This window comes from Galleria mellonella, unplaced genomic scaffold (assembly GCF_026898425.1).
Source record: "Galleria mellonella isolate WM207_F2 unplaced genomic scaffold, CSIRO_AGI_GalMel_v1 utg38, whole genome shotgun sequence".
Lineage (NCBI taxonomy): Eukaryota > Metazoa > Arthropoda > Insecta > Lepidoptera > Pyralidae > Galleria > Galleria mellonella.
In genome coordinates this window covers 1,157,538-1,178,998 of record NW_026442090.1, presented here as the reverse complement: position 1 = coordinate 1,178,998, position 21,461 = coordinate 1,157,538, and the positions used below count along the sequence as shown (strand labels likewise).

The 21,461-nt window shown below is 34.3% G+C and overlaps 1 protein-coding gene across 5 annotated transcripts in view; it reads left to right on the top strand.

Moving 5' to 3' along the window:
• LOC113523061 (FERM, ARHGEF and pleckstrin domain-containing protein 1-like) overlaps window positions 1-21,461 on the top strand; it is an 82,554-nt gene that overhangs the window by 6,567 nt on the left and 54,526 nt on the right. For all 5 annotated transcript variants that reach the window (XM_052897814.1, XM_052897812.1, XM_052897813.1 and 2 more), the window contains exons 4-5: window positions 17,091-17,195; window positions 19,495-19,717. In XM_052897814.1, coding sequence (XP_052753774.1) covers window positions 17,091-17,195; window positions 19,495-19,717 — 328 coding nt within the window. The remainder of the gene's footprint in view (window positions 1-17,090; window positions 17,196-19,494; window positions 19,718-21,461) is intronic.

The following is a 21,461-nucleotide window of genomic DNA, read 5'->3' as shown; positions in this document are numbered from 1 at the left end:
GGATAGAGATCGACCTGATAGGGTATATTGCTAGCAGTGGGAACTAACCTCTCCATTACTAACAATATTTTTCTTCCTGTAGCTCAGTATTAGCTGCTTGTTCTAGACTGACTGAGTCCTTAATGTATGGGGTAAATAATAAATAAAATAAAAAAATTAAGCTTTAAACGAAAAAAAAACACATCATAATCGGTTCTATCATTTGGAAGTTATGATATTACAGACGCGTTAAACTTATAAGACCTCTTTTTGGGGGGTATTATATGTTGTGGAATGAGTCCAAAATGTACGCGTCTGGAGTATGTCTTTCCCTATAATACACTGCAAGACCAACTTACTGTTATGTATTATTTAAAATGTGAAATGGACAAAGTTTTTATTACTGCAGACTCCAATAATAGTAAGTACTTTTCGCGGAGCTGGAAATTTTGTAGGAGGTTGTGTAATATGACTATAATATTCTAAAATCACTCCCAAAAGAATGGTTCTGTACTCGTTTAGGTATATATTTTATTGTGGCTATTTAACCGATTTTGATAATTGTTATCGAAATCTATAGAATTTACTGGTGCGTGTTGTTTCCATATTTATTTTATGACGTTTGAAATTGTCGTTCTTGTTTGTGCAGCAAAAAACTTTTTGTAGCAAATAAAATATCTCAATGAAATCGGCTCGGGTTCGTTGTTACTCTCGGTTTAAAAGTCATATACATGAACGTTCTAGCACAGGTTATATTCTTAATAGAATACCAAATATTAATAAAAGATTGATGAATGTGATGCAGAATTTTGTATTATTACCAATCGGAAAGGTACTGAGGTACAGTGAACTTGACTTATGTTGATTAAATTGATAAAAACAAGAATGAGAAGTGGAGATTTTCTGAAACTGACGTGAGTAATTGTACGTAGCAAAGAAATTAATATCCGAGTTTTTACATTAAATTTGTCTAAAACTTGTTTGTAGATTGGCAAAACTGAATTACAGTGATAATATTTTTGAAAAAGTTTTGTGCAGGGGAAATGTTTCCTCCCAATAGCTTTGCAATAACAACGTATTTGTACTATGACAAACATAATATTATATAATGGAAGTAGATTTATTATTTAGTAGATATAGATTAGTAAATGTTCATTGACAACCTTCAAAGATGTCTTAATTAAAGTACCGAGTTCACTGTGCTGTTTTTTGGGTGGGTGGGTATTTTCTGTAAGAAATCCAATGTTATTGTAGGAAGCTCTTGGTCTATTATTGTAATTGTAAATCTAACTTATTTATTAATTGTTGATATTGACTGCATGCTTTCAAAATAAAAAAAAACATGGCTAGTAATTTAGGAGTGACATTTTTACATTATATCGCCGTGCGGCCCTAGAATAGGCCACCTCTTTCTTTCCTGTGGGTGTTGTAAGAGGTGATTAAGGGAAAGAGGGATGGCTAGCAGCAGCTCTCTTAAAACAACTCCAAAGCCTAACTGCGGTTGCCAATTCGCCTGCTAAGCGTGGCAACTACTGGCAAAACTCCCCAAGGAGGAGCCTTATGTTCAGCAGTGGACAGTTAAAAGCTGATATGATGATGATGATCATGCTTACGTTCATATACCGTGATCCATCATCATCTTTGTTTCTTCAATGCTACATTACCTCGTAACGTTTTGTAAACATGTTTATAAAGTAATTAAAAAATATTTAGCAGCTATCGCTACCTCTTTATTATTAAACGGTTCATTCATCATTCACAATAGCTCCGCAGCACATTACAAGTTCGAGGTCGCGGTGTCGCGAACGTGCAAGTCACTAATTGCCACATCGAACGCTAATTACAAGTTTGTCGGGCGAAACGACATCCCGGCCCGCACCTAGCCTCCCTTTCATTAGTTCACATTTTGACATCTATTGGGTTTTACTAACTTGTTTCTAGACGTATGTTTTGCTCCTCTAAAAATAGTGACTGCTAAAGTAGCTGTTTTTAGTAAAAAACTTGCGTTAAAAAGTCGATTTTTCAATAATATCAATCGTGAACATACGTCGATTAAAGCCAAAATTAATGGTTTATAAGAGCTGGGAATTAACGCGATTATTCAGGTAAAATATGTTATTTACCAGGATTATCTTCACGTTTCGACCAGCTATTGGGCCAGAATCCTTATGATACTTTTATCATGCAACGCGAAAGTTTAAAAGTTAAGAAAGACAAGGTTTTTCGTAGATTGAAATTTAAAATGTGGAATCGTGTATCTATAAGAAGATTGCTTCGTACTAAGCAGTTTTTGCTTAGTAAAGAAAAACCTCTGTTTAATTCTTATAAATTAAATATGGGTAATCGATAATCAGAATTATTGATATGAATTCTTGATTGTGGTACATAGTTATAAATAATGTAGACGTATTGGTTTTGATATCGCTTACTTAAGCCCTGGTTACATTTTTTAACCAAAAATATGGAATTTATAAATGAATTTTCAAGCTTTTTTAGTATCTAACACGATGAAATATTATTAAAGAATTGTGAATGTGCTTTTTAGAAGTCTCTTAAAAAGTAGTGAGCACTTTTACACTTTCATAGATGATTCCCTTGAAATAAATGTCAGTTCTCGCATTGTTTTCTACAGGCCCTGTTATATTGTAGTCCACTATTTGACTTTTCAACTGTGAACCGTGTTCGCGGTTTTAATGGGGCTATTGTGGGTAGTCCTCTTGATGTCTGCTTACTCGACTCTTATCCTTAGCGTATTTATACGTAGGGATTGCTTACGTTTTAAATACAACGTACTTACTAAGTGTACTGAAAAAAAAAAAAAAGATTAGGTGTCTCTATTCTGTTTTTCCTTTTGTTTTTATTATTTATTTTTCAATTATTACCTACAAATTGTGTTTATTTATAAGGGAGTTGGTATCGTTTTCGGCTGTCTACTTTTTTTACTTCAGTGACCGTTCACGGAAATGTCGCAATTTGAAACATCAGTAAATTTTATTATGTGGAACATGAATATTTTATTGGAGCTGAGTTATCTCAGTTTAAAATTTGACAAATGTGTCTATTTCTGTAATTCGAATTATATAATTAACTAACAAAACTTAATCATATTTGACGTTTGATTCAGTCTAGTGAACTGTGAAACATTTAAATAATAATAAAAAATAATTCTTCCAAAATGTACCGAATCCTTTACATTATGCTGAAATAAATGTGCCTAGCCTCCCATTGCACCACTGCGATTATCCGTACCGAAATTTATTTCAATACAAGAAAATATAGCATTCAAGCATGCACCCCAGTTCACGTGCACGGGGTCGCAGTGACTGCGCTCGCATTTAAAATTGCTCTCGGCTATTGAGTCTATTTTTGTTGGAGACACTTGCCAATTCCAGCGAACAGTTCAATAGATGCGGGGTGGAACTGTGCTGCGGAGGATTTCGGTGCGATTATTAAAACGCTATCCATACGGCGCTTCCATACAGTTATTTACTGCCTGTTTTAAGATGCGGCATCTTAGCTTGTATAGCATTTCTTAGTTATTTTTTTAAACGCCGTCTAATAGAAGGATAATGTTAATTCGTCTGATTTTTTATGCAATTACGCCTATCCAATGAATGTCCTGTCAATCCTGAAGTGTTTTTGACAATTCTTGCCTTCGATTCCCTTTGATGATCCCATATTTATGATGATTTTAGCAGCCGTTTTTTAGCGAAGCAAAAATTATAATATTTTTAAGTGTCAACAAAATATCTTTTTTGTAGAGTAAACATTACTGGTTATCATAAATTGTAGTTAATTTGATCCATGTGTTAACATATGGATGTTGCCGTGTGGTCCCGGCATAGAAATAGGCTACATCTTCCCTTCCCGTGGGTGTCATAAGAGGCGACTAAGGGCGGGCAGCAGTGTCTCTCTTAAAACATCTACAAACCTTAACTGCGGTTGCAAATCCGCTTGCTAAGCGTGGCAACTACTGGCAATACCCCCCAAGGAAGAAGCTTATGTTCAACAGTGGACAGTTAAAGGCTGATATGATGACGATATGTTACCATTCATATTTCTGCCGTGAAGTAGCTGTGCTCTCTTTGCTGTGTTTCGGTTTGAAGGGTGGGATATAACAGTAATATGGCAAGGTATAGAAGCAGTCTTTGTCCTACACTACCTCGTTAGGTTCTGTAAACATGTTTATAAAGTAATTACATGAATAGCAACGCGTGAGGGGTACAATAGGCATTGCAACGTGTTTTGCGATTTCTGTGGTATTATTCATGTTTGTAGTGACGGTGCCCATTTGGTGAATATTTCCGTGAATATTTACTTTAAAACTATTTTAATTTTCATAACAAAAATGGTACAAGTATATTTTAACCTTATATTACATTTTCTTCGTAGAAGTCGCTATCCTCTGAATGTGAGTAATATTGAGGATTAAATACAAAATATTAAAAGTTTTTTAACACCACATACAATATACGTATTAATAAAATGTAATCGTGTTAAATAATGCTATATAAGTGGCGTGTAGGGAGGGTCTATATTGCTCGTTGGTGTTGAAAGGTATTGACATTTTATGATTGATGCAGCGTTCGGTGCCTATTCAAGATTCAATACAAGTGTTATCCTATTCGATTCAGTAGGTTTTAGATCTGTATGAAACTCTCGTGGACTCTCACTGAAGATAGATGTTTTGTGTTGTATGAGGTGCATTTAAGGATGATAGAATATAGGGTGTTATAAAATCAAAAGTTTATATTGTATTTATCAGAGTCATAATTATTTGATACCATAACTACAGATACAGGGAGTATCTATGCAATCATATTGTAACAATTCAAGTATAAATTATTTCAAGAAAACATATTATTGCATATGTAAATTACATACGTACCTATATGTAAAGTATCCACCGGGAGCGAATAGTCTAGTGTATGTTTATATTTTTATTATAAATGCTGAGGTATTCTAAATGCATAGGTACTGTTCGTCCATAACCATTATATCTATAATCACTAACCGTCTCACGTGATCGCGAGTTTATGACGCTGTAAACCTACAGAGTAAAACTTGCCTCTTGATGGGTTTTATAGAACTAGTGTGACTCTAGAGGTTACTTTGTAGATAATGACAACATTAGCATAAAATATGTAGGCTGAAATCAAAATCGTGAAGGTACGCTAGACTAAGAATTTACTCAGGTTATAGAGCATATTTTTTAATGGGTAATAATGGAATGGGAACCCCATTTGCGCTGTTGGTATACGCTGGCGGGGCACCATTACGAGATGACAAGTGAAGATGATAGCTAGGCAGGTGGGCCATATTGACGAATTCACGAAGTCCACAATGATTTCCACGGGGAACAGCGTAGAGGTCGACCTGATAAGGTATATTGCTAGCAATGAGGCAATTAGAATTTAATAATTACTACTGACAACCTCTTTTCCTTCTAAAGAATATATTAGCAAAGAAATTTCTTGAATCAAAAATTCAAAAACGACGATACTAACTCGATAGTAGAACGCCTCGTGGTAGTATTCAAAGCTCAACACATTTTGTCGTTTTTCGACTCGTGTTTCTTTGGTGACATGGAGTGTGTCAGCAAATGATGTTAACGATTTTCATTTCATCTATATAATGTCTTAATTAGTATGGCACCAACTTGCAAGCAAACCCTATAGATTTGAATTTAGAAAGTGAAATTGTATATCTATAAAATTGAAGTGTATACGTATCAGATACGGTAAGCACGAATTTTGTTCGGCAGAAAAAACAATGGCCTCAGTCGTGTTAAAATTAATATGGAGCCAACACGATAGTACCTAAGCCTCATGAATAGTAAAAAGAATAAACAATATCGTTTTGGGTAAAATTTTTATTTGTGTTTGTTTCGAATTAGCGAGCTTTTAAATCTGTCCAGAGACAATCTTCGGTGTAAATTTTGGGCCTATTATAATAAAAATTGTAAAACGCAAAATACGGCTTTCACGAAGGCATATTTTGAAGGTGAAGTGATTATTAATAATGGAGGGGTTAGTACTTACTGCTAGCAACATAACTAGTTAATTTGACTTCCACACAACCCTTTGGAAACCATAGCTTGTTAAATCCAATGATGATAAGCCAATCGACCTGACTTAATTCCCGTCATCATCATTGACTAGCTCCCTAGCAACGTTCAATGATAGCGCATGGGGGTTATTATCACCCCATAAAAGGGAAATCCGCGGACCAAATTATCGTCTGTGCATTAAATCGTACATCACAACAATCTGTGTCAGTCAATACTGATACTTAAGACGACACAAAGCACGGGTCGGTGCACTATCGATTCAAGTTTCAAGTGGCGTTGAACGATAAAAAAATCACGATCTTAAGTGCTCACGAGATAACGACTAACGACCCGCGCGCACTTGTCTTCTTTTTATTGAAAACCTACTTTTTTAAAGAAGTTCAATCGTGAACTTTACTGTGGAGGTCGTAGTCGTTTTAGAATATATAGTGACCCCTACATGATACTCCCCATGTATTGTCATTCCTGAGGAATAAGGTATTATGCTGCTTTACCTTGTAAATATACTGCCATATCCCACCCTCCAAACCGAAAACAGCCATGCAAACAACTTTTGTACAAAGCCTCTCTTTGGTAATCAATGATATCTCAAGAACTAAATGTTATACCTTATTCTGTAGTTGCACTATCTTATCCCATTTATCTAACGGAAACAGCCATGCAAGCATAACTGCTTCAAGAAACGAATGGTACAGAGGTACACAACTTTTGTACTAAAATCACCCTTAAATTAGCTATTAGCAGTACCTTTGTTAATGTGAATAAGTAACAGAAAAGTGTCCTATATATTAATTCATGATATGCTCCATTTGTCGAATTTAGTTTAAATCCGTTTAGCTGTTTTAATGATTGAGTATTTGAGTAACAAACATTTAAATATCTTTACAAACTTTCACTTATATATTATTAAGTAGGTTGCCTTAGTTCCTTAATTTCCTATTTGTTATAAGTATATAAAATTAAGTTAAAATATCTTACTGGTCATGTGATCTTAATAAGATAGAGTGGCTGAGCCATAACTGAGATGAAAATCTTAAATTAAATGACAGACGAAGGAAATTCATTGAAATTAACACAGCCCACTGACGTCTGATAAAGCTAAGCGTTTTTATCATTGTTAACATCAATAAGCAAAATGGCTGTTTTTATGTGGCTGCTAAAAGGAGGTTATTAATTCGCCTATGTTTTTTTTTTCTTGTTTTCTTGCCTAATCTGGATCGATTTTGATAATTTATTTTGCACTCGAGACGGTTTTATCTCCTGTTGATCCTATATTATATTTGTCTCAATTTACCACAATTTACTGTTCTTATTTTTCTATAAACTTATAAAAAAATATAAAATGTGAGAATAAATTTCCCGTATTGCCATGTTTAGAGGTTTGTAGATAAAAAGAGAAATATTTTGTGGCATTACGGCATGTGACGTTCACTTCTTTACCTTTGAATAAAGCGCTATTACATTTAATTTTAACTGCACCGGTTGCGGCGAGTGACTTTTTGAAACTTCCATTTTGCTAAAATTTACATTGTTATTGTCACTTAGTCTACCTTGTTTCAAATTTAAGTACGGCCATAATTTATAATTGGTAGTCGGGTTTGACCTTGAATTATGATTCGTACTGTACAGTTTGTCGTTCTTTCGAAATTATACATTTTAAGCGTGTAAAATGAAATTAGTTTTATTTTTTTGCAATTGAGTTAAAATGTACTTAATAAAAAAATAAATATTTTCAAACGACTTCAAGAAGAAGGAGGTTCTGAATTCGGTTGTATGTGTTTTTTATGTTTGTTACTTCATAACTCCGTCAAAATTCTTTTTATCTGAAAGGACATATGTACTTACAGATTGGTCCCATAGAAATTTTTATTAAAATCGGTTCAGTAGTTTAGTTTTTAAATAGAAATAACTGGTTTTGTCGCAATTAATTTTTTTTCTTGTGAAACCACTAATTATTATAACTAAACGGCTTTGTGAAATGAAATAAAAATACATATAATCAAAATATGGTCAATTTGTGTGCCATTCAATTTTGTTGTCTTTAAACAACTTTCGTGCAACTTTCAAGTATGCTTAAAATAATTCTGTCTATTTATAGTTATTTCTTAATTTCTTTTATATTCTGCGTTGGACGTCATCTAAGGCATTACAAATAACAATAAGGGTTATTAACCTTCCAGAGTAAGACGTGTTTTGATAATGTCCCGAATGTAATCTATGAATTGTGACAACAAATTCCCTATTTACCTTTTTTATTTATAAACCAAGAGTATTGCGATATACCTACATACATTTATTCATTCTGAATTTGATTACGAATATGGGGAAAAGGGTCCCAATATTTACTTTAATATTTTATTACCTAAAAATAAATCAATTTGTAAGATAAACATGTCTGCAACGGGCTTTATCTCGCATCAGTCGTTGGCCGACTTCCAGAAAGCCCCGCGCCTCCGAGGGCCTTAGCCAGGCAATTTTGATTGCTTCAACGACCCCATTGTTCTCCATTGTTCCTCTCTTCTGGTCAATTTGATATGAGAATCTCTTATGCTTATTCTTTGATTTATAAATTGGATAATCTATAAATGTTCATTTGTAATGGAATTATGAATACCAGTGTTCTTGCAAATTTCTGGTGTGTTGGTTAATTAATAGTTTTGCTCGCTGTTGCTTGCTCTAATTTTGTATTTTTCTACTGGATATTTTATTATATGATTTTAATAGTAAATAATAATTTATTAAATGCTGCTGAACATAAGTCTTATGGGTTTTTGCCCGTTGTTACGCTTGGCAGGCGAATTGGCAACCGCAGTTAGGCTTTAGAGATGTTTTAAGAGGGACGCTGCTGTCCATCTCTCGCTCTCCATTAGTCGGCTCTTACGACACCCACGAGAAAGGAAAAGGTGGCCTATTCTATGCCGGGACCACACGGAAAGTTATATAATATTATAATAGAAATACGAGAAAGAAACTTTCAATAAAAGCTTTCTACTTAGAGTATAAGTTGAGTATCTCTGTTTCATTCGTGTTTCTACCGTGAAGCAGCGTACTTGCATGGTTGCGTTTCGGTTGGAATGATGGGATTGGTTGTCATACTACAGGGTATGGAGGCTTTGCATCTGAGTCCTTAGAAATGAACTCATGAGAAACACCGTGGTCGTTGCAGTGTATTTTGTCATGTCATTACCACTTTCCATCAGGTGAGCCGTCAACTAGTTGATCAATTCCAATCCCCGATTGTCTAAGAAAAATTGTATAAAACAATATTAACTAATAAAGTTATGCCAGATATTACCGATCGTTCTTCTGTCTTAATTATTTATAAATGCTCCGACAGGGGTACTATGAGTAGTACTCATGTCGAAGCTTTCAACTTGGAAAGAAATTACCAAGTTTTAAGTTTGTAAGACGGGGCGACCCACAGAATGCTTCTGTAATCTAAATCGATTAATATCACTTGTGTACCAAGTTATATCTGTTTCTGAGTTTCCTGGGATAAGACCCTAGGTCTTATCTAGCTTAAAACTTGTGATGGTAGAAATTTCACTTTAAAATCAACTTTAAAATAAAGGAGGTACTCAATTCGGTTCTATTTTTTTTATTTATCAAAACTTCGTCAGTTGTAAACGGATTTGATTTTTTTTTATCTGATGAAATATACTTGCAGATTGGTCCTATAAATTATTAAAATAACTTCAGTAGTTTAGTTTTTAAATTAGAATAACTAGTTTTGCCACAATTGAAGTCGGTTTTTTTTTTTTGGAATAAACCTAATTATATTTCTGTTGCTACTAAAATAGTTCAAGTTATTTTAAGAAAATCGCACTTGTGATTCCCATGGCTTCAACCATAGGAAGTACGGTTATAAGGTCTTATACTATGTGTTAATATAGGACATGGTTTATTCCTGTACTTAATATTTATTTAAAACTGTCCAATTGGTTTAGCTTAGTTTCAAAAATGGTAATTTATAATATATTACACTAGCGGCCCGTCCCGCCTTCGCAGAGTTGGATATACAACATTTTGGTAACAAAAGTAGTTATTGTGACATAACGATAATAGTTGGACATATAGTATCGCGAAGTTTTTTGTAGTTATTGATCTTTTCTTTAATATTGTACAACATACTTTTGTTCTATCACCAATAGTTACCGTAACGCACGCGACGAATGATATTTTATAGCATTTTTTACACCATGAGTTACGTTACTAAGGATCCCTAATCTTTTCTAGCAATAAATATAGCCTATGTTACTGAGAGTGAATGTAGCTTTCTAGGGTAAAGAATTTTTGAAATCGGCAAACTAGTTTTTGAATTTATTCATTACAAACATACATACACACAAAAATATAAATCTTTTCTCTTCATAATGTTAGTGTAGATAAGGAGACTGTGGACGTTATACATATATACATCACAGTTACTTTAATTATATTCGAAACAATACGACATCTTAACTTTCAAGAAAAGAGCATATTCCTTAAAAGGCCGGCAGTTCACCTGCAATGCCTCTGGTGTGGGTGCTTATAGGCGGCGGTAGTTATTTATCATCAGGTGCATGCCCGTTTGCCCCCTGTGTTATATATAATATATCATTATTTGTGATCACAGGACCGTCATTAGGTACTAACTTATTAGTTTAATCTTAGTTTTATAAATTTAAACAACTTTATTTTTTTTTTCATGAGTCCCAATTTTACTTAATATATTGCTTTTAGTATAATAGAAATTTATCTAATTTTAGTACTCAACATCGAGCAACTTAGTAACAAATAAAACCGAATACCACACGTCAGTGCCGGAACTCGGGAATTCGTTTCACTTTTCCTTTGCCTTTGAATAAGAAATGTTTAAAAAGAAAACACTGTAAAGCTAATTTAGGAGGAATAAAACGTATACATAAATAATTATGTATGTATTGAATGTACCGTTCAGTGGACCCGCGTCACAATAAAAATGATGGATCCGCACATTTTCATTCGTAAATGTTATAAGGAATTGGCATATTTGATGTTGGTATCCTGACAGAAGTGGCATTCCGTTTTCCGGTTTATTTAGTCGGTTCCGAGAGCACACGTGTATCTTTTTTAACATAGTATTTTATAAGAGGAACCTGTCACTGAGGGAAGGTTTAGTAGGGACTGGTTAGGACCATTGCCAGTTTGCCATTCCAGGTTTCATAAAAAAAAAATACAAATCTTGCGTTACGATAAATTTATAAAAATCCATAAATAATAAAGTATATTCTTCTACTTAATATTTGTAAATTTTATACTAAAAATATCAGACAGAAACTAACTACCTACTTAAACCTACTTTCTTGTTGAATGAAGATTCTTTTATCATTAAAGTACTTTATTGCAGTTTTCTTTATCATGTGGATAATATTCTACAGATAGGATTAAGCTGCAAATACAGATATTTTACTAATTATATAATAATAGTTTTTACTTTGTCTGGGATTGATTGGGATTAAAAATAACTTATATTCTTTGCTATCCCATGGAATATGTGTATATCAAATTTCATAGTGATTAGCTATGTTGTTAAGACGCTATGAAGTAACAAACTCACTTTTACATTTATAATATTAGTAAGGATTATTATACAAAACTACAGGACCAAATTATCAAGATAAAAATAAAATTTTTCATTTACATAGTTACCTACTGCACTCGACCAAGTTGGTGAATAAACCTTTGGTCGCCTTTGCTAATATGTACTCCTTAAAAAGGTTGAAAGCGGTCAGGTTAATAAATATTTTAATAAGTTTGTGTAGGGAGTACATAACAGTGTTTTATAAAGCGCACTGTCCCAAGTGTCCCAATACACCTTTTTTCACATGACTGACTCGACACCTGAAAAGTTGTCAAGAGTGTAACCCGGTAACCACTTTTCATGTGGTTGGTCGTCGCTTGCTCGTACTTCCAGGTTGTATATTCTCGTAAAATAAAAATATTCATGCCCCAAAGCAGGATATCGTGATGTTTTAGTTTACAGCGATACATGTAATAATTTGCTTAACCTTATTATTAATATTTTGCAAATAAATATGTCTAAATATTAATGAAACTTTTAAATTAGTCGTGTGTATAATAATATAAAAAATAATAACAAAAGCTGTTGTAATAAGTATAAGTATTTCAAATAACATCGATAAATGCCGTTCGTTGGTAAACGCATCGCTCGAGAATGGCTAGATTGATTTTGCTATTTTTTAAATGTTCGTAATAGCCCAATTAAGATTATTCGACGTACGATTAGAGAATGCGTTCTAAATTCAAATATTTCTAAATTCAATGTGTCAACGAAATATCTCGATGTTCATTGGTAAGTTTTTCATTTTAAATTTAGAATGGTGAGGTTAGTTAGTCGATATTTTGCACGACTAAATTAGCTTTATTTTTTGTCGAACAAAAGCAACTTATCGGACGAAACCAATGCGGTTCGGAAATATTCGGTCGCCTTCATACGTATAACAATCGGCTGGTATTTAAAAGAATATAGTGATAACGTAATGTGATCGGTATTGTGTTTTATGCCATAGAAGATAAGGTTTATTAAGTGTCGTATGTCTTGTACATGTTTCGAGCTTAGTTGACGTCAACTGTGCCTTATTCCATAAATAACTTTAAGTAAAAATAAAATGGGTCGCCCTAATTGTTTACTTAAGAACAAAAGAGCAGGACGTTATTGCTCGACTGCGGTACAACAGAATCGTTGAACGATTACATGCTGGTGGCCTGATGGGACCTGTTGATTGCGGTTCGAAAAAGGAATTGGGTGTATTGCGGATTACACCATGAAACTCTTTTGACTATTGCTGAAGACCATAGGGTGTTAATTCTTTTATTCTTATTTTGGAGCCATAACTCCAAGAATATATGAATGGATAAAAAAGCATTTTAGTTGAAAATTAAACTTTACATTTTGCTACTTAACGAATAGCCATAGCTAGTTTCGTGAACATATTAGATTTATGTATTTAGAAAAAGAAGAAAATATTTGAATTTAGAATGCATAACCGTATATATTCAAGCAGAAATTGCACGGCAGTTAATATAAGCTATTATATTGATATATGTATATTCTTTAGAAAGGAAAAAGGCAGATTCAATCGTCACAAAACGAATATGGAATCGATACGGAAGTAGACCCTATCTATTGCAAAAATAACTAACAAAATCAGCCACCCCCACCTCCTAGACAAGTGTCAAACGACTATATTGATAGAATCGTTATCGTTATAAAATTGGTAACGTAAAATCAAACGGCAACATCTGGTGTCTCACTCTTTGTTATACGAACGCTAACCGAAACTGTTCTATTAAAGGATACGTTTGTCATTTGTCTAGAGCAGGGGTTCCTAAACTTTTAAGATAATGGAATGCCCAACAAATACCTTTCATTTTATAGAACCCCATTTCAAATGATTACGATTCAAAAACACTGTAATTTAAATAAGAACAAAATCTTTTATTAGAAATATTTTAAAAGTATAACACTTTATAGTTTCCTTTAATTTTTAATGTGTAGAATGGAATTGTTTCACTGTATAAATATTTTCGCAGAACCCTGGTGACTTTTTACGAAACACTTAGATTCCGCGGAATCCACTTTAGGAATCGTTGGTCTAGAGGAACTGTTTAAAATTGGTTACGCATTCTTTTAACGTGGTCGCAAAAAATATAATCAAATTAAAAATAAAGAAGATTTTTGGAAGTTAAAAACTGCCATACAATATACAATAATTGCTTACCTTGGCAATTATTTATTATTTACTAACTAAAGCTTTGTTATGACTTATTAATAGCAAATTTTTTTGTTTAATCAGTCTTATTATAACATGGCTAGACTTACATCATCTTTTAAATTACTCGTCATGGATACAACATAATCGATGCCCAAATCGGTAGTCTGCCTGTAACCGTCTCGCCATAAATGCATCCCACGTCAATAAATTTAACTATGTGTATATATTAGATGATTATATGAAGCGCCCATTACCGATAGCTTTTATGGCAGTCTGTTGTAATAGTAGATTCTAAATCTAAACTCTAAATATTGTACTTGTATCGTTTAGTACAGCGTAATACAGCGATTTGAGAAGAAAATTTCAGGAATGGCAACGTATGAGCATATACAATGCACTCAGCGATGTCGGATGATGTAATAATGCTGTTTTATTGATTTATTCTATATAGTAGTTTTAGTACAAGTATGTTTATAAGGTGAACTTAATGATAAAAAGATTGTTAGGTAGAGACAGAGAGTCAACCTTAGGGAAGTATTAGAATATTCGAATGCAATAGTAGTATTAATTGATATGTGTACATAATAAAATGGGTAAACACAAATAAATATATACAAATATCCTATGCCTTCGTTTCTACATGAAAGCATCTGGTGTGGCTTACCTAACGCCAGGTTATATGTTACGCTCAAGTGCGTGCAATAGAGGTATCCATATAGATATTTGTTGTCGGAGAATTGTAAAATAAAGTTTTCTCTCTCACAACCGCCCAGTTGTAGCGCTTTGTCCTGGTGTACCTTGTATATTTATAATACTAACACGCCGTCCGCTCGTACGGGGGCTGTGATGTCACAACTACGGTTGGTTAGAGGTCATACTTACCGGCCGATACGTTTAGTTTTATTGTCTAAAACAATTGCTCGTGTTTCTCCACAAGTGAAGTAGTACCAATATGAACAGTTTCTTTTCTGTTGCATTTGTTGGCTTTTATTTACATTTACAACCAACTACAAAAAAAGAGGTCTCGATTCGGTTGTATTTTTTTTTATTAGTTTTGACAAATTCGTCAGTTGTAAACCGATTTGGAAAATTATTTTTTTATGTGAAAGGATATATCTACTTACAGATTGCTCGTATAGAAATTTCATCAAAATCAGTTTAGTAGATTTTAAATCAAAGTATTTTTGTAGAATACAATCTTAATTTTTTTTACTGTTTAAGGGTCACGCTTTCAGCTGATGGAAAGTGATGATGTCCAAGATGGAGTACGCCGGTCTAAGAATAGCTTATTCACATTTGCCTTTAATTGGTCTAGATTATATGTGTTAGGAATAACATGCGTTCATGTGTCATGTGTGTTTAAAAAAATGTAACGACTTTATCAATTCGTTTGAATTTTTTTATTGTTATGTAGCGCGATTTCGTCATCAATTCTGGTTCGATTCTCACAATTATTTGTGCAAACGATAAAGTTTAATCCCGTGCTGGTCCTATATTATTACAATATTTCTATTTTTCTATATTGATTTTCTGATGATTGAATCTGCCATTTATCTTTGTGGATTAAAAAACTGATTGATTGTTATGAAGCAACATATCGTCATAGTCGTAGAATACTGACGGATCTGACAAAGATTACATATAAAGATCCGTCAGTATTCGACGACTATGATATATTCACAGTTATACGTAATTCCCTGTTCTAAATTCAAATGATCGAAGTCGCTTTTTTACGTAGCAAAATGAAGACACGAATGGGTGAAAGTGATATGTCGCAACTTCGGATTTTCGCTATTCTATGAATGTATGGAGATACATAGAGGTGCTATGGGCGTACTAAAATAATTTGTACTTACGATTACTATAACTAATAGTTACTAGTATGCGCACAATATCTCCATTTTGTATAAAAGTCATTTGTTTGGGTACCTTTGTCCCATACGTGTTTTAATCGTGAAATAGTTGTGTGTATATGGCTGTGTTTCGGTTTGAAGGGTGGGATATGGCAGTGAATTTACACGGTACAGAGGCATAACACTATAGTCCTCAGGAATAGCAACGCTTGGAGGGTATCATGGGCGAAACAGTATATTCTGTTATGTCCATGGAACTGCTCATGTCTATAGACGACGGTTACCACTTTCCGTCAGTTTGTTGGCCATTCTAGGTTGTATAAAAAAATTCCAAGTTATTATATAATAGCTAAAATCCGAAAATGCGACATATCGTATCATTAATGTCTTCAAATGTATTTAATGCACCAAGTAATGGAATTAGCGGCTGTCAAACTAGTGTCTATAACAATCACAAGGGATCATAGTACATTGTGCAATCTATTTTTAGCTTCCACCAGCCAACTCCATTATAAATTTAAAGCTTTGTATAATTTAAATGGAAGTCTAACTAAATTGCAACTTTATAAGCAATTTCCTATTCTAAATTATTAATTTTGTGACGAATGAAACTATCATAACGAAACAACTCTAGTCAATACTAGCTGTTGCCTGCGACTTCGTCCGCGTTTCCGTCGTTTTTCGTAAAATGAGTAGCCTATGTCCTTCCTCACGGTGCAGTGGTTTTGATGTAACAGACACATTTCCCTTCACTGCTCTGCTCCTATTGATCGTAGCGTGATGAAAAGTATATTATAACCTGCCCAGGAGCATGAAGAATAATTGTACCAAGTTTCGTTAAAATCAGTCGAGTAGTTTTTGTTTCTATAACGAACATGTAGACAGAAAGACAAAAATTTTACTGATTGCATTTTTGGCATGAGTATCGATCACTAATAACCCCTGATAGTTATTTTGGATATATATGTCATGTACAGAATTGACCTCTCTACAGATTTATTATAAGTATAGATTAGTTTTATCACGAGTTGTGGTAGTATGGCAATATAAATTAATGAACGTCAATTAAATTTCTTTCAGTCATTCTTCTAATATGACCCATTTATTTCGAATGCTACAAAAATTTTGCCGGTGTATTAATGTTTATAGTCAATTAACTTCTGTACAGTATCTTGAAAATGAATTTTTTATTCCTATTCATTATTTTTCTTTAGTTTTTATTTGAAATATACCTTAGCGATATTAACACAAGGTTTATTTTTATCTCCTCTTATGCGACATGTAGCAGGATTCTAAACTATTAACAAGAACAAGCGTTGAAGAGGTTTAATGTCAATACGCTTTAAATTGAAGTTAATAGATATGTTTCAATATAATGTCATCTTTGTCGTGGTGTTCATCTTATGACATTGAGTTTTTTTTTTGTTACAGTCAAAGGCGCTGGGCAGGGTGTTGTTCGATCAAGTCTGCAGGCAGCTGCACCTTCTAGAAGCGGACTACTTCGGTCTGGAGTACCAAGATGCCAACGGTACAAAGGTGTGTTAAATTTTTAGTTTCCTTTCACCAACATCCATAAGATATTGTTTATTTATTTCATTTATTTATATGTGAAACGAGGAATGGAATTAATAAATTGATTTCTTGAGCTAGAGTTGTTGGAATATAGATTAATAACGTCAAACATTTCGAAGTCATTACACTATTACGTCGTGTCCAGTAATCAAGTTTGTATGGAAGTTCTTTAGAGGGAAATCTTTAGTTCCACTGTATACCATACAAAGATGACATCATCATCATCATTTTAACTGTTAACTGTCCACTGTTGGAATATAAGCCTACCTTATAAGAGTAGTTTTGCCAGTAGTTGCCATGCTTGATGTTTTTAGAGGCACGCTGCTCCCAATCCCTCTGTAATACAATACAAAGGTGATAATTATAATAACATACATTGTTTATTACCAAAAGACTGGCCGTATGCGGGCACGATTGTTTGACACCTGCTTGTATAGATACGATAAGTAAAAAATGTATTCAGTGAATAGAAATTGTGTCATAAAGTACCGTTCAAATAAATGGGAATGGATTTGAAATGGCGACTCGCATCAATTTTATAACAGTGTCAAAGACAATATTTGCACGCGACGCGACATCCGCGATACGAATATGTATTGCTTGTTTATTACCCGCTTGTTTCTCCCTTTATTCTCTTAGAATGTATTTACGTATATTATTATTCCATTTGTGTATTTAACGGTTATTTGTCGTAGTGTATTAAAATACATTGTTATTATTGTTGTATTAGCCGTTAACTGTCCACTGCTGAACATAGCCTCCTCCTTGGGGAGTTTTGCCAGTAGTTGCCACGTTTGCCAGGCGGGTTGGCAACCGCAGTTTGCCTGTTGGTGATATTTTAAGAGGAAAGTTGCTGCCTATCCTTCCACCTTAAACTCCCTTAGTCGCCTCTTACGACACCCACGAGAAAAGAAGGGGTGGCCCATTCTATGCCGGTTTCATATTTTTTTTTAAATATCTCCATTATCTAATTGCGGTTTCCAACTGGCCTGCCAAGCGTAGGAACTGCTGACAAAATTTCCCTTATATATTAGAGGAGAGATTGTTAGTAATGTAGACTACCAGTCCTATTGCTAGCAATATACCCCCTCAGGTCGACCTCCACGTGCTCCCCCCTGGACTGAACTCCAGATGTATTTTTTTTAGTGAATAATAATGGAATGGTAATCCCGCCTGCGCTAACGGTATACGCTGGCGGAGCACCAGTGATGGATTATAGGTGAGAATGAAAAGGCAAGTCAGCCTATCGTGATGGATACACCTGGCATTTAGCATGATGGTTTCCAGGGCAGACCATGGAGAGGTCGATCTGACAGGGTATATTGCTAGCAATGGGACTAGTAGTCTCAATTTCTAACAATCCCTTCCCCCCACTCCAGGTGTATTTATCACGATGGTTAATTGACTTGTTCTTTTATTTTCACTTATCATCCTTCACTGGTGCCCCGCCGGTGTATACCGATAGCGCGGGTGGGGTTATCATTCCATTATCATCCATTAAAAAATAAGTCCCCTTATAGGATAGTCCTATGTTCTGCAGTGGCCAGTTATCTGCTGATATATAATAATAATAATAATAATAATAAATAATCATTCATTAAACGAGCAAACTCTAGCACCATCATCACAAGGTTTTGGTAGTTTTGTCTTCAGTAGAAGTTCATGTCTATTGTCTTATGCAACGACCACTTTTAATCAGTTTTCATTAGTATATTTGCTATTCACATCTTATATAAAAAACTTTCTATTTTAATGTATTAATACTCGTATAATAAATAAATAATTATAAAAAATATAAATCTAAAAGGTTGTGCGTTTGATGTTCCTCAATTATTTTTAAATGGCTGAATGGATTTTGATAAAATGTGAGACATATGTGGATCATAATATAGGTAGCTAGAATTATTATGCTGTATTCTTCAAATGTTCTTTGCCCGGTTCCTCACAACACAGGATCTTTTTTTCCTACGGAATATTGTTTTTCTAAATATTGTTAGTCAATTACACTTCGCTAACGGAATACCAAGCGTAATGGTAAATTTGCAGTTTATTTATTTGGTTTTGTCTTCACAAAACAGGACCTCTTAGATTGAGGATCAGGCGGTTGGTTGTAAGACATTTATTATTATTATTATTTTGTGAAGTCTGTTGATGGAGTGAGGTCCTTCATGCCTATAGGCAACTGTTACCACTTTCCATCGGGTGAGCCGTCAGCTTGTTTGCTATTTACAGTGGCATTAATTGATATTACCTTTGCCATCAGTACTGGTTGGATGTGGAGAAACCAATGTGCCGACAACTGGGCCTGTCCATGCTCGAGCCGACGCTCCGGTTTTGCGTGAAGTTCTACACGCCGGACCCGGCGCGGCTCGAGGAGGAATTCACCCGGTACCTGTTCTGCCTGCAAGTGAAGCGCGACCTCGCGCACGGCTGCATACAGTGCAACGAGAACACCGCCGCGCTCATGGCCAGCTACATCGTGCAGGGTAAGTTGGAACACTTTGGGCTCGCCTTTTGATTAATAGATCTGGAATTTTCTTTCAATAGATGAAGATGGAATGGTTCACTCGTTTGTGCTAATCGTATACAATTGCGGGGCACCAGTGAAGGATGAAACCCGCACTCTATACTTTTTTTTTTTCATATCATTTATGTAAGAGTGGGTTACAGCCACAAATTAAGTGCTGCGGCGTTTCTTCCTCATGCGAAATCTGTAAGCACTTTTTGGGCATAAGCCTAGTTCGGCCATATGCTTGTTTCGTTTATAATGTCCAGTGAGGGCCCTTGTCAATACACACAATATTATTTTTAATCAAAAGAATTTCTTAGAGTACCGGTTAAATATACTGCCTCACCTTTTAAGTCGCAGATTGGATCCTCACAGAATGCAAACATTTGTAAACATATCTGTTCTCATATTTAGACTGAGTGTTTTCTATATATAGTATGTATGTATTTAAAAAAAAAATATAGGTTGTTTAATACCTATAAGTAGCTTTGCTTCGTTTTTATTATTCATTATCATTATATTTGTTTATTATTTATTTGTCCTTTTATTAATCAATTGGTTAGTATAGTAATGTAAATGGGTAAAATATTTCAGTTTCCAAATTGGAATAAACATGGTATTATATGATAATATAGTAAGTTATATGCGCGATGCGCGCTAACTGCTGAATAAATTAGTATAACGGGAGGTGTGACCTCGGCGCGCCAACTAACTGATTCAGAGCTGCCCCGGCTTGATCCCCCAGGGATTACCCATCCCATGCACCGTCTAGTATGTACCGTTAAGAGTCCAACTAATCATACATACATACATACATATTTGTCACGCCTGTCTCCTATTAGGGTAGGCACCTATTAGGGTAGGCAGAAACAATGTAACGACAAATGTTTCGATTCAAACAAACCTCTTTCGCTTCCTCCACGTTCATCAATCTTTCCATACACGTTCGCTGGTTACGAGTACTTTTAATTCGGCCCTTCTTTAGCACGTCATCTAATTAACGACATACGTCTGTCTAGGGCGTCCCCTACCGACATCTCCATTCATTCTTGTTTAATAAATCTCTTTCGTAGTTCTTCTTTCATCCATCCTCTCCAATTGGTCAAACCAACGTAACATTCCGTTTTCGATTTTTGTCACTACGTCTTCTTTCAATCCACACTTCTCTCTAATGACATTGTTTCCAACTAATTACTTTTTTATATATTTACTAGTTAATGCCCGCGCCTTTGCGCGCATGCTGTCGTGTTCCCCCTATAAGTTGAATTTTTCATAAACATTTTCTTATCAGATACTTACATTATAAAACGAACCTATGTTGTATTCCAAATTTCAGTTCTCTGTGCTTAGTAGTTTTGGCTGTATCTTGATAGTCGGTTAGGACAAACCATTTTATAAGTATAAATTTATACAATCAACATTTTCATATAATTTTGTTAAAGTATAATAAAAATAATAAATAAACTATTTGTTTAATGGAAAAAAATATTTATTTACTATATTGTTACCCCAAAATATATTGTACGCTCTTTAACGTAAGAAATAAAATAACGTGAACAAAAGATACACTTATATAAATACAATTCACTCGTTCATTATTTAAGAATCACGCTCTCATCGCCAAATCGATGTTACCGTAAGCTAGCTGTATTCGGCGGCTTTATCTGCGTGTATCATTATATAATGTTCTAAGTTAGCCTGTAATATGTATAATATGTAAT